This window comes from Pyrus communis, chromosome 15 (assembly GCF_041283825.1).
Source record: "Pyrus communis isolate YQ-2024b chromosome 15, ASM4128382v1, whole genome shotgun sequence".
Classification (NCBI taxonomy): domain Eukaryota; kingdom Viridiplantae; phylum Streptophyta; class Magnoliopsida; order Rosales; family Rosaceae; genus Pyrus; species Pyrus communis.
In genome coordinates, this window is record NC_142579.1 from 24,481,216 (window position 1) to 24,495,130 (window position 13,915).

The window sequence follows — 13,915 nt, forward strand, 5'->3', positions numbered from 1 at the left end:
TCTTCAATGGAGGAAGCTTATATTTGGAGAATTAAAGTTGAACTGTGATGCTGCTTGGAGAAGTGATACAAAGGGGGGGATTAGATGGGTGCTCAGGGACTTTGTTAGGATCCCGAAGTTACGGTATGCGGCTACAATTACGGCGGAGGCAGAAGCTGTTAGAGAATGGCTGGAGGCGATTATCGGGAGTGAGGTTATGAAAGATGGTATTATATTGGTGGTGGAATCGGATTCAAAGGGACTGATTCAGATGCTGAACAAGGAGGTCACGGCTGACGTGACTCTAGAAATTTATCTCCAAGATATTTGGAGGATGGCGGAGTTGGTAAAAATTTGCTTTACCCCTCGGTAATGCAATGGTGCAGCCCATTGGCAACGTATGTTGTTAAGCATGGCGGGAGATTTGGTTGGATGAGTTGGGTCTAGAGTTTCTTTTTAATATTATAGTAGAAGATGCAAATGTAGCTACTCACATTTAATTCAATAAAATTCTATCTTTCGACAAAAAATAAAAATAAAAAATAAAAAATCCCCTGGCCAAGATAATAAATAAAGAAAAATAATTTACATACATTTCTCTTTCTTTCTATGCACACCTCTGTACATTTACATTTATGATAAAAACAAGGGTAATGCTAAGGAGATTACATTTTGAGACAAAGTTTTGAAAAATAAGGGACATGGAAGTTGATGATTGGTTGATTACTTAAACGTTGATAAACATGTTTATTACTATTGGTGACACATCGTTTAGTTTGCAAATTTAGTCTCCAAATTGAGTAATGCTAGATAGACTAAATTTGGAGACTAAATTTGCATGTGTTACCAATAGAAATAAGCACGTTTATCAACTTTTAAGTAATAAACCAATCATCAACTTCCATGTCTTTTAATTTTCAAAACTTTGTCTTCGAATTTAGTCTCCCTTGCATTACTCTCAAAACAAACTAGGGTGTGAAAAAAAAAATATAAATAAAAAATAAAAAAATCAATTCCTTAAAAAAATTCCAAAATTACAAACCAAAATATGTTTGAAAACTAATCCAACACCCCCGTATATCCATATAGAGAAATAGATAATAGCAAAAAGGAAATAGAGCAAAGAATAAGAATATGTGGTATGGAGAAATGCTCAATTGTTTGCTCATTCTATTGATACCCAATAAATATCATCAGATGCCACTTAGTACTACAGTCTAGTAGTACTCCTCTTCATTTGTAAGTGAGAAGTCTTAGGTTCGATTCTCGCCAAAGGTAAATTTGAGCAACATTATTGTTAGCCTATTATGAGGCTAAGCCCACCTATTCCCTTTAATGTAGATAACATCGCTTGTTAAAAAAAAAAAGTATAATCAGATAGTTGACTTTGTATAAACTATAACATGCAACTAATAACTATTGATTGACGTAGGAGAAAGAACCAAGGGTCTTGAAAAGACAGGGGAGATAACCTGGAAATCGCTCAACTAGGGGGACGGAGTCATTCGATGTCGCTACGGGGATAGAACCTGGAATCACTTGACTAGGGGCAACCAATTCACTCGATGTCGCTAATCATGTATTCACTTGACACGACCAAGTCTTACACTTGATTTAAGGAAGGAGAAAATCACTCTCTTCTTAGATTGATTATAATTCACTCAGTTGACTTTTTAATCTTACATATGGAACCCTTTAAATAGGAGGCTACCTTACATTGATAGGATGAATAACTTAATACTAAAGATTGTAGTTACTAGGCATCTAATTAAAACATGGCTTTGAAAGATGAAAAGTCACCAACAACATGTTTAATATAGGGACCATATTAATTGTTATGCATTGTATCATTCTCCATTTCTGAAAAAACTCGTCCTCGAGTTTGCATCTTTTTTTAGCCTTGGTTTGAATTTAGGTTTTCTACCTTCCCAACAATATTCCATCGGTTGTAGCTTTCCTAAATTTTGATCTTTAACAATGTGCTGGAGAATTTCAAAGCAAATTTAAGTAGATTCTCGATCACTTTGTCGTGACCACATCTGTACAAGTCCATAGTTCATTATTGAACTTAACATTAGACTATCAATCTTCTCATCTTGAAAAAATTCAAATGCTTCATATTCTGAACTTTCCAAGCTGCAAACACTTACCAAATCATGTTCTTCATCAACCACTTCAATGTTAGCAATTGTTTGAATAACAATCATCAAAACACCATCCTCCAAATACTCATCATAAATTGGAGGCAAATTCCAATCAATTCTTTGTGAATAAAACATATAATCTTCCAAAAATATCTCACTAGTGTGACTTTCATATACCTGATTATTATTCATTGGTACAAGATGCTGGTATATCTCTTCGTTGAAAAAGAAATCGCCCTTGCAGATTTTGCACAAAACGTACACCCTTCACTATTTTGCTAGCAAATTCCTCCATAAAAATTTGACTGAGGCACTGTCTTTTCTATTGGAAAGTGTACTCAAAGACCTTCCCAATGATATGTAAACTTTTGGGTGACTCAGACTGAGAAAACTGAAATTTGAAGAAGTGTAGAAGCAACGAGACAATTTTTTTTCCTTTAAACCTGCAGCGGAAAATCTGCTTTGATGCCACTTGAAACAGGATAAGCCAAGGGTAAATGAATATAACAAGGGATAATAACCTGGGAATCACTTAACCAGGGCAACGAAACTTGCTAGACGTCACTAGGGAGATAGAATCTAGGAATCACTTAATCATGGGCAACGAAATCACTCACGTCGCTAATCATGGATTTTACTCAACACGACCAAGCCTAACCCTTGATTTAAGGAAGGAGAAAATCACTCTCTTCTTAGATTGATTATAGTTCACTCAATTGACTTTTTAATCTTACATATGGAACCCTTTAAATAGGAGGCTACCTTACATTAATAGCATAAATAACGTAATACTAAAGATTATAGTTACTAGGCATCTAATTAAAACATGGCTTTGAAAGATGAAAAGTCACCAACAACATGTTTAATTTATGGACCATATTAATTGTTATGCACTGCATCATTGATTATTTGCATAAAACAATACGGAGAGATTGGTGGGATCATGGCATAGCAACAGATTCATTAGAGAGATTAGAGGTTGATTTGATACTCTTGTCATCCCCCCTCAAGCGAAACGGAACAAAGTGTAGATTGAGCTTGGAAGCAAGGAAAGAGAACCATTCCCGAGAAAGTCTTTAGGTAAAGACATCAGCAATTTGATTATGAGAAGAAATTTGTCAAGTATGGAGGACTCCTTGAGCGAGAAGCTCACAAACAAAGTGGTAATCAATCTTTATGTGACGATTGCACGCATGAAAAATAGGATTAACGGTCATGTAAAGAGCAGAATCATTATTGACAAAGATGCATGGTGGAGTGCAAAGTGGAATGCCCAGTTCACGAAAGGAATAACAAAACCATTGTATTCAGTTACCGTCACAGAAAGAGCGCAATATTCGGCTTCAGAGATAGAGAGAGACACACTGGACTATTTTTTGGTTGTCCAAGTAGGGAGATTAGGACCAAGAAATATGCAAGCACCAATGATAAACTGGCAATCATCAATGGAACCCGCCCAGTCAACGCCGAAAAATCCACGAAGAGAGAAATCATGAGATGAACGGAAGAGAATACCATACTCAACGTTGCATTTTATATAATAATAGATGTGTTTGACTCTTGAAGATGAGGTGATTTGGGATTGTGCATGACAAACTTGATTAACGATATAAGCAATATCGAGGCATGTCAAAGTCAAATCTTGTAGACCACCAACCATGCTTCGAAAGGTTTCAGGATAAGAGATGAGATCACTATCATGAGTGGACAAGCGTGTGGATGAGAGAAATGGTGTATGGCATGGCCTACAAAGTTCCATTTTGAATTTCTTCAACAAGTCTAAGGCATAACAAATTTGAAAGAGAGAGGGATGATTGCCATATCGAGTGATCTCCATGCCGAGAAAGAAATTAAGCTCCCTTAACTTGCGATTGGCAAAGGTAATGCATAATTGATCAGTAACTTTGGAACTGCATCAGAGCTAGAACATATTATAATAAGGTCATCAACATACACCAAAACATAGAGTGAGTATGTAGATGAGTGGTGGATTTACCGTGGAAGAAGCCATGACTACGAAGGAACGAGGCTAAGCGCTGAAACCAAGCACGAGGGGCTTATTTGAGGCAGTAAAGAGCTTTGTATAGACGACAGGCATGCTTAGATTGATGTGAATCGACGAAATCAAGTGGTTTTTACTTATAAACTTCCTCGTGCTACCATTTAAGAAAGCCTTGCGGATGTTAAGTTGTTGCAAAGACTAATGTTTAGAGACTGCATGGGCAAGAATGGTACAAATAGTACATGGTTTAACAAAGGGAATAAAGGTTTCATCATAGTCAATCTAGCATGTTGATTGTATCCCTTGGCGACGAGTCGAGCTTGTGATGCTCAATGAAGCTATCCGTCATGCGTTTAACCTTAAAGACCCATTTACATCTCACAATATTCATATAGGGAGTGGTTGGAAATAAGGACCAGGTTTTATTTTCGAGAAGAACCTTATACTCTTCCTCCAAGGCTTGTTACTGGTGCAAATATTTGGAGGCTTGAGTGTGACTGATGGGTTCAATGGATTGAGAATCCTGAAGTACGACATCAAGTCCATGAGAGAATGGATGCGCGGTAGTCTACATGTTTTGCCTAACGGGCCAATATGATATTTGTGATTGAAAGAGGCAACACTGCTAATGAGTAAGTGGTATTTTATTAGAAAACACTTGACAAACAGAAGCAGAGGGATGTCGTAAACGAGTATGCCATACATCATGAGTTGTCTGTTCGTCGTAAAAAACAAGTTTTTGTCTGATGATGGGAGCAGTACGGATGTAGGTATAGGTCACCATGGTTATGCCCAATAAGAAGTACATGGCACGTGTGCTTGTCCTTCACACAAAAAGAATGATCGTTAAGAAAACAATGATTCTCATAACAAATCAACGAAGGGTTAACAAGTTATTTTTAATGGGAGGAACATATAATACATCATTAAGTAACATAGAACTATGTAAACCAGATATGGAGTAGTTGCCAACATGAGAGATATGAAATTGATCACCTTGGCCCACACTTACAGAATCGGTACACGTATAGGGTTAGATTTGTGTGAGGGTGGAAGGGTCATTAGTGATGTGATTAGTGGCACCAGGATCAACCACCCATGGTGTTGATGACTGAGAGTCAACGTCAGTAGTAGCGAGATAGGAAAAATTCCCACCTATGACGCATTGCTTGGCTTGGTGACTATATTCCTCACAAAGTTGATAGTATTCAACATATCCAAATGTAGGTGCCTTGGGTGGCGACAGTGCAGGAAGAAGAGGTGGTTTATTATCTTGAAGTGGACTTGGGTTAGGCCGAGGATAATTCCAGTTGGTATGTGTTAACATTCATAAGACTATTATCTTATATATGAAATCAATCAATGAGAATTAGAGATTATGGATTCTGGAATTTGAGAGGAAGTCGTAAAGAGAAGAAGAATGTGCTCTCAACTCGCTACTACCAGACCCTGCCATGTTAGACTCAGTTCACAGACAACTCAAGCACGATTTCGAGTTTCTTGGTAGTTCCTTCACAGATCTAAATGCCCAGTATCAATTGATCGAACCTGACTCTGAGGCCATGTTAATGTTCATAAGATTATTATCTTATATATGAAATCAATCAATGAGAATTGGAGGTTATGGATTCTGGAATTTGAGAGGAAGTTGCAGAGAGAAAAAGAATGGAAAATGTGCATCTGCATGCATCACATTCACATGCACATACTGTGCACCTGAATACCGTTAGAGAGAAGAGAGAATGAAATATTTTCTCATTACATCATGTAAATCTAACCATCCATTTCATCTATCCTATGAGATAGTGACATATGGCACAACCCATCACTTACCCTAAGATTACATTGTAGCTGCACACTTGGACTATGATCCAAGGGCTTACATTAAAACCGAGTTTTACACTTAACCTCTTTATAATTTCAGCAAGGATTTTTAGCCAAAATAGTTCCTGAGATTTGCATAACTCATCACTTTGGTTCCTGAGATTTGAAATCAATAGAATTGGTCCCCGAGTTTGTCCATCATCAATCATTTTGGTCATTCCTTGAAAAACTAATGACCAAATGATAAAAATACCCTCAAGTTAATAAACAATAGGCCAAAATAATTTGACAAAAATTAATAGTGTTTTTGTCATTTTATCTTTATTTAATGAACATTTTTCAAGGAATGACCAAAATAATTGATGATGGACAAAATAAGTGACCACTTCTATTGATTTCAAATCTAAAAAACCAAAATGATGAATTATGCAAATATCAAGGACTATTTTGGCTAAAAAAGTCTTTCAGCAATTACACTTGCACACCAACAGTTTGACGGTTTTGATTAGATGAACGCTAATCTAGACCACGACTGTTGCCTTGCTCAAAAGAGTGATGGGAAGATGACCGATGATTATTTGGGGCAAAATTTGCCAAGCCAACAGAGCTACGAGAAGCGACGAAAGCAGCTCTACTTGAAAAGGAAATAGTGGACCTTTTTTTTATGAGATAGTCTTCTTGAATGAGCAGATCGTAGCAGTCATCATACGAGAGAAAGAGAGGGCTGGAGATGAACGGCTGTTGCAAACTCTTTATATTCAGGACCAAGACTGTCTAAGAGGCTTTCAATGAGTTCTTCTATAGTAGTGCTGGAGCCAATAATGTGAAGTAAATCCGCTAGGCTTTTGGCATGCATCAAATAACCAGACATGGACTGCTCCGAGCCTTTCTTGAGAGTGCAGAGTTGACCACGAAGAGTGCGGATGTGAGTCTTGGAGAGAGGAGAGAAACACTTTGATAGAAGAGACCAAGCATCGAAACCGTAGGTACAAGGAATCAGTATAGATCGTATAAAGGGTGAGCAGGTAGCCTTGATCTAACTGAGGACGGACAAGTTTGTCCCGAGAATAATTTGGATTGACAGAGCCATCAGCAAGCTTCTTTAGAAGTTTGGAATTGGTGGTTAGGACATCTTCCATACCATGAATTTCAGGAATATCTGAAAATTATGATCTCCAACTGAGGTAATTATTTATGTCCATGAGAGAATTGATTGTGTGGGAGATGTTGAAGGTGGTGGGGTGCGAAGTAATATAGAAGCCATAGAGGATCGTACTGTGGGAAGCGTTAGCTTGGGAAAAAGGATGATACCATATAAAGAAACATGCAACGGCAGAAAGGAAATAGAGCAAATAATAAGAATATCTGTTATGGAGAAATGCTCAATTGTTTGCTCATTCTATTGATACAGAATAAATACAATCAGAGAGTTGACTCTGTACAATCTATAACGGGCAACTTATAACTATTAATTAGTTACATAAAACAATATGGAGAGATTAATTGGTGGGATCATGACATAACAGCAGATTCATTGGAGAGATTAGAGGTTGATTTGATACTCTTGTCAATCCTCATGTATTGAAAAAAAAAAACAATTCAGTTCCTTATCAAAATTTCAGGCATCTAATTAAGCAGATCCCCTTAAATTTTTATGGAAATTATAATGTGATGATAAAATCAAGAACCACTAACAAGTAACAGAACATTTAATTTCCTGGTCCTTAGTTGGTACACCCTCATATGTCCTTTACACCTTAAAACACACATACAGACAGAGAAGAAGAAAGAGGAGTGGCTATTAGCTACTGAGGCTAAAGCCATAATAAGTACCACAACCCACACAAACATAACCAAAAAATCAACCAAATTAAAGAAAAAGTAGAACCTAACTGAGGCTAAAGACTTAATGATATGCACCATTGGTTGTCGGAAGATCAAATGACCACGCGGTAAACGCCGGGTTCCAGTAACCCATTTCGCCACCGCCAACCGCCGGAGACGAATCCAAAATCGATGACGTGGAATATGAAGACAATGATGAGGAGGATGAAGACGCCACCACATTATTTAGTTGGTCGGAATAATAACTACCTGATTGTGATGTTGATGGTGTTAGCCTCTGAAACAATTCTTGAATTCCAATATTGCTGCTTTGAACTTCATGACCAACAATGAAACCGTTTTGTTGGTGTTGGTGATGGCTTGGAGGTGGATGATTTTGGTTGTTGTTTCTCCCGAAAGAGCTGCACAGGCCAAGTGAAGGAGCCTGGCACACTGGATCCAACCCCAGGGTTCGAGCAGTATTCATTGCAATTGCCTCAGTAGTCATCATGTGGGACCCAATCATATTCATACCTCCCTCTTCCTTCACATTTACAGAATTACAAAGTTGATTAGGGTTAGGGTTTTGATGATGACTGGCTTTTAACAGGGCTAGTAAATGAGAATTCTGGGGCGAGCCCCATAGTATTGGGCTTGCTTGGACCTCCTCATCGAACCCCCCACCAAATCCTGAACGGCCAATCTCTGACACCACCGTTTTCAACTTCCCTGCGGCGGTCTTGCCTATGGAAGCCGTTGACCCGGTGACACTCCTGTTTTTTCTATAGCCGCCGCCAATTGGAACGTTGCGGAGGGCTCCTCCTTTTGTCCAGTAGCGGCGACAGGTCTTGCAGAAGTGGCGGGGTTGAGTGAGGTTGTAATTGTTGTAGTAGCAGAACTTGGTGTTGGAAGAATCGCATCTTGGGCATCTCAAGTTCTCAGTATTTGATAAACCTGCCGTGATTGTTGTGGTGGCGGTGGCGGTGGTAGTTGTTGAGGAAGAAGGGGATGGTGAAGGAGACAGAGAAGGAGAACAAGTAGTACCACCATGAAAGGTGAAAGATTTCCTCTCTCCTCCTTCTATGTTACTAAGTCCTGCACCTCCAAACAGTTCTTGGATCATCTTGGTTTTTTTATTTACTCTTATTCCTAGATCTACAACAATCCAAAAGCAAAGAGAAAAACAAATAAAGATAAAATCTTTTTGAGCGTAGTAGTATTTAGTGGAGAGAAAGCTAAAGAGATGAGAAAGTGGTTTTTGTTGTGTATTTAGTGTTTGTGTGATCTAGCCACTATATATATTATGTGCGAGGATATTGAATCGGAATATAGATATTCAAATAAAATGACTTGCCTTGAGACTTAAAGACTTAAGTTGTAGGGGACTTTGTTGGCAAATATTCTTAGGGTGTAAATGAATGGAGGGATTGCATAGTGGAGGAAGCTTTACTATATATAGGGTTACTGCATGTGGAAGACAGTATTTATGACAACTTCGATCTATATAGCTAAGCTAAACAGCATAAAGTGGTATTTAATTTTGGTGGATTCGGAATTCAGTTGCAAGTGGTTAATTTGGGAAGGAAGCAAATGGTCTTTTCCCAAATTCCTAGTCTTTTCTACCCTTCTGATCATCCAACGCTTTTGTCCTATGAAAAAATATAAGTTTAACAAGACTGCATTATTTCCCTAACGATTCCAATAACAGTTAGCCGAAGGAACTTAATTAAATCCAAATCACCTTTTCTTCTGTATTATCCATGCAGCTCTTGAGTGGCCAACTAAATATGATACTGAAAAATTAGTCACTCTAGCTAGCTACTTAACTAGTGTGCTAAATTTCTGATTAAGGACCCAATGAAATGATACATTGAGCAAAACCCAAATTTGTTTTATCCAAATCCCAAGTGTTTTGTAAGTATATAAGTTTATTTCTTCTCAATTTTTGAGAAAGTGGGGGGCTTAAATTAGTGCACAAACGCTTTTGCATTGTATCAATTATAAACGAATGGCTTGGCAATTGGCATTATAAAATGAGAAGTTTTATATTACAGGAAGTGGGGGTACAGAAGAGAATATATAATGCTAATAGCAATCAAGTTTTCTAAAAGAATAATCTTTGTTGTGTGTGGTGTGTGTGTGTTGGGGGGGGGGGGGGGGGGGGGGGGTGGTGGGGGGTGTGGTGGGCGGTCTCTTGTGTTTCCTTCCTGAAGATGCTGTTCGAGAATCATCATTATAAGTTCGAGGAATTGGCTAATGACATGGAAGTACGTGTAAAGCCAATGCCCTATAGCAACTATAAAGCCACTGCCCGAAAGTTATGGATTCAATTTGCCTTCCCCACACACCCACAGACACAGACACAGACATAGACACTACACCAAAGAGCTAACTAGCAGAGAGCCTCAGCTGACTGAGTTAGTGGTCGAGTCGTTTTTGGTAATTGACACCCGTCGCATTTGTTTCAATTCATATTTTACCATTCATAGTGAAGTAGCCTTCTTTTTCATGTCTGAGTGATGTATATTTGATGGCCATTGGGTTTAGGTTGAACACATTGAGTAATTAAACCTAATTCAAGTAATAATTCGAACGTGTGGTTTGTTGTCTGAGAACAACTACTGCACGAGAGCACATTTCATTTGCATTTGAAACATTCATCATTGTTTCTTTCCAACAATGCAGTCGAGAATCCATGAAATCAGTTTTGTTGTTAATAATTTGAAAATTACTGTTCATTCTTGAAATCTGTATGTGCGGCGCTCTTCGTGAGATCTAAACCAAATTGACTTTTGTCAATCACTTATGCGTGGCAATTGAGTTTAACATTAATTTAACATTAATCTTAACTTAACAAAACAAATATTTGAACTATTTATCATACAAAAGATTATCCCATTCAAAGTGGGATGAAAATTAAGTTTAAATGTTACTAATTCACGTGTTATAATATGAGGGCACAATAGAGATTGTCACAATGTTACTAATCGCTTAGCTTACCTATGAGTATTGAAAAACATTCATGGAGATCATTTTTACAGATAAATTAGCAGTCTTGACCAGCTGCTTAATCCGATCATGAACTATTTCACATTGAAGAGGCTGGATAGTATGAAATGTTGCTAAAAGCTCCAACATTTAGTAGACCTTGGTCATATAGGTAAAACCGAATTGGCTGGTGTGCTTGGTTAAGCGTGCAAAGTGTGCCACCTAATTAGTAATTACATTAGCATAAGACAAATTGAAAATTAACCAGGTTGATGTAACTTTTATTGGTTAGCTAGCTGCTCATTCAATCGCTATTCAAGTTTATGTGGAGCAATTATTCTCTTAACTTTGTGACAACAACCCACAGTACGTATAGCAGATTAATTGATTGTGTGAAACGAGCTGCCTTCGAAGAGCTTGTGGTTTGAATGCAAATTACTTTGATTCGTGTTTGTTTGGACTACTTGAGAATCTGGAAGGAATATAAGAAGTGAATTAAAATGGCTATGTGGGGTCTACATGTCTCAGATTTTTGGAACAATCTGTGATCAATCGCCATCTTGGTTTGAAGATTGTTAATTGTGAAGATTAAATCTTATCGCTTAAGTTACAAGAAAACACAGAGGCTAATGTGTGATTACTGATTTATCTTGGAAATTCCTACTCTTAAAAAATATATTTTCAATTGAAATTCTACAGTAAATCAAAATCTAATTGATTCCGTGAAGCATGTGAATGGATTAGTTAACGGGTAGGTCCAACACAGATCTAATACAACCTAATCCTAGGTTCATTATAAACTATATTTAAAAAGAAAGAGAGTGAATGTGAATTTAGACATAAAGATTGTTAAATTCTATCCGGAGAAGATGATATACAATATGGTAAGAGCTTAAAAATCCATATTCATGAATATAGCGCTAAATGAATTAAAGATGGTTAGAGTCTGTAAAAGATGAATAATAGCGAGAAATTTTTTTCATGTGGGATGTCACCTAATGTTAACTATTAGTGTAATGATACATCTTTGAATTTTGAGTGCTATTATTAAATAAATACATACATTAAAACATAAGCTGAATAAGTAGTCATTAAAGCGAAATGCAACACTACTTTACTTGAGCAACGGGCACATCAAAGCCAGAACTGATCGATCAGTTTTCATCTTTGACCAAAGCACTACCATCGGATCAAGTCTCTGAACAAATAATGACTACCCATGAAACCAAATTGAGAAAGGAGGCTGGCTTTGAATTCAAAGGACTTTTTTTGGTTCTAAATTCATGAACACATCTATACATGCAAAGGGAAATTATATATCAATTTAAAGCGGCACAAACAACACACATTCACACATTGCACTTTGCTTCTGAAGAAAACGATATGTGAATGAAAAAGGAAGCAAAATATAAGTAAATAAGGTCCCATGAAAAGGAAAATACAAAATGCTCCACGTTAATGGTATTGTCTACGTACGTATCTGACCGCGCGTGCCGTCCGGAGCGCGAGACGTAATATTATAGACGAGGAGCAGACCGACATGCTTTTACCTGCGAAGGTCGGGCAGCGTGAGGGCAGCAGAAGACGACAGAAGACGTCAATGATATTACATGGGAATGGGCACTGGGCAGCGCGCGGGGGCTGAAGGGGCATCGCTGGTAATCAAAGGTCGCCGTCAATGTTGGTTGTGGGTTGAGTGGGGCAGTCGTTCCTCGATCTTCGGGCACTCTATTGCTTTACTGTACATCTGTCTGGCTCAATCCTCATCAGCTGCTTTTTCTGTGTCAATCAGTAACCCGTTTCGCGCCGAATCACGCTCAAAATCCATAACCATGTTTTCTATTATATTAGGACAATTAACTTTAAATATATAATATTCATTTGTTCTAAAATTGCTTGGCAGGCTCATGTTTTGGTTAATTTGAAAACATACACTTTCATTTACATATTTCAAAAGATTAGACCAAGGGAGGTAAGGGATGGATAGAGTTGGTTGTATAAGGATATATATGTTTGAAGTTCGCTCCTTTTAATACAACACAAACAGTAAAAAAAATATGTTACTATAACTATAAGTAAAGAAACTACGTTAAGTCATACCTCATCTTTTAAAATTGACAATGTCATACCTCATTTTACGAATTTGTGATAATGTCATACCTCCGTCAATTTTTTTATAAAATGCTGACGTGGCAAGAGACGGGAACAACTCACTAATTCAGATGAATTAAAAAATAATTAAATATATTTTTAATAATTAAATATTAAAAAATTAAGAATAAAAAAAAACAAAAAAAAAAATTCCTAGGGATGCGGCATTCCCTTTCCTTCACCCGTACCAATTTCAATTTTTTTTGTTCTTCTCTCTCCTCCTTCTTCATCATCTTCTTTTTCTCCTCCTGGGCCGAAACTGGATTTCACTTTTTTTTTTTTTTTTTTTTTTTTGTTCTTCTTCTTCTTGGGCCGAAACTGGGTATGAATTTTCTTTTCTTTTTGTTTTTTGTTTTGTTTTTTTTTTTTTTTTTTTTTTTTCTGGGTTGCAGGTAGAGGGAAAAGGGGACGAAGATGAAGATGGGGAGGAGACAGAGAGGGTTCTTCTTCTTTTTGGGCCGAAACTGGGTTCGAAATATTTTTTTTTTCCTTTTTTCTGTTTCTGAGTTGCAGATAGAGGGAAAAGGAGAAGAAGATGAAGATGAGGGAGTAGAGATGAGTGCGTGTTGAGTTTTGGGTGGGGGGGACGAATTGGGTTAGGTTGGGGGTTTTTTTTTTCTTTTCTCCTTCTTCTTCTTCCGCATGAGGGGGTGTTTTAATTTTTTCTTCTTCTTCTTCCTTCTTCCTTCTTCCTTCTTCCTTCTTCTGGGTTGCAATTTGGGTTTTTTTATTTTTTATTTTTTTTCTCCTCCTCTTCTTCCTCTTCACCTCCTTCTTCTTCTTCTTCCGTAGGCGGGCTAGGAGGGGGCTTAAGTTGATGGGTTTTCTTCTTCCTCTTCCTCCTTCTCCTTCTTCTTCTCCTTCTTCCTTCTTCTGGGTTTTTTTTTTTTTTTTTTTTTTTTCCCTAGGTTGCAGTTTCCATTTTTTTTTTCCTCCTCTTCTTCTTGAGAGGAGGGGGAAGGGACAACTACGATTTTTTTTTTAATTTATTATTTTAATATTT

The 13,915-nt window shown here is 37.4% G+C and overlaps 1 protein-coding gene across 1 annotated transcript; it reads right to left on the reverse strand.

The window, feature by feature from the left end:
- Nucleotides 1-7,640: 7,640 nt before the first annotated feature.
- On the reverse strand, nt 7,641-9,244 carry LOC137719508 (uncharacterized). Its single transcript, XM_068458557.2, has one exon. The coding sequence runs from the start codon at nt 8,894-8,896 to the stop codon at nt 7,856-7,858; it is 1,041 nt and encodes a 346-aa protein (XP_068314658.2). The 5' UTR covers nt 8,897-9,244; the 3' UTR covers nt 7,641-7,855.
- Nucleotides 9,245-13,915: the final 4,671 nt, after the last annotated feature.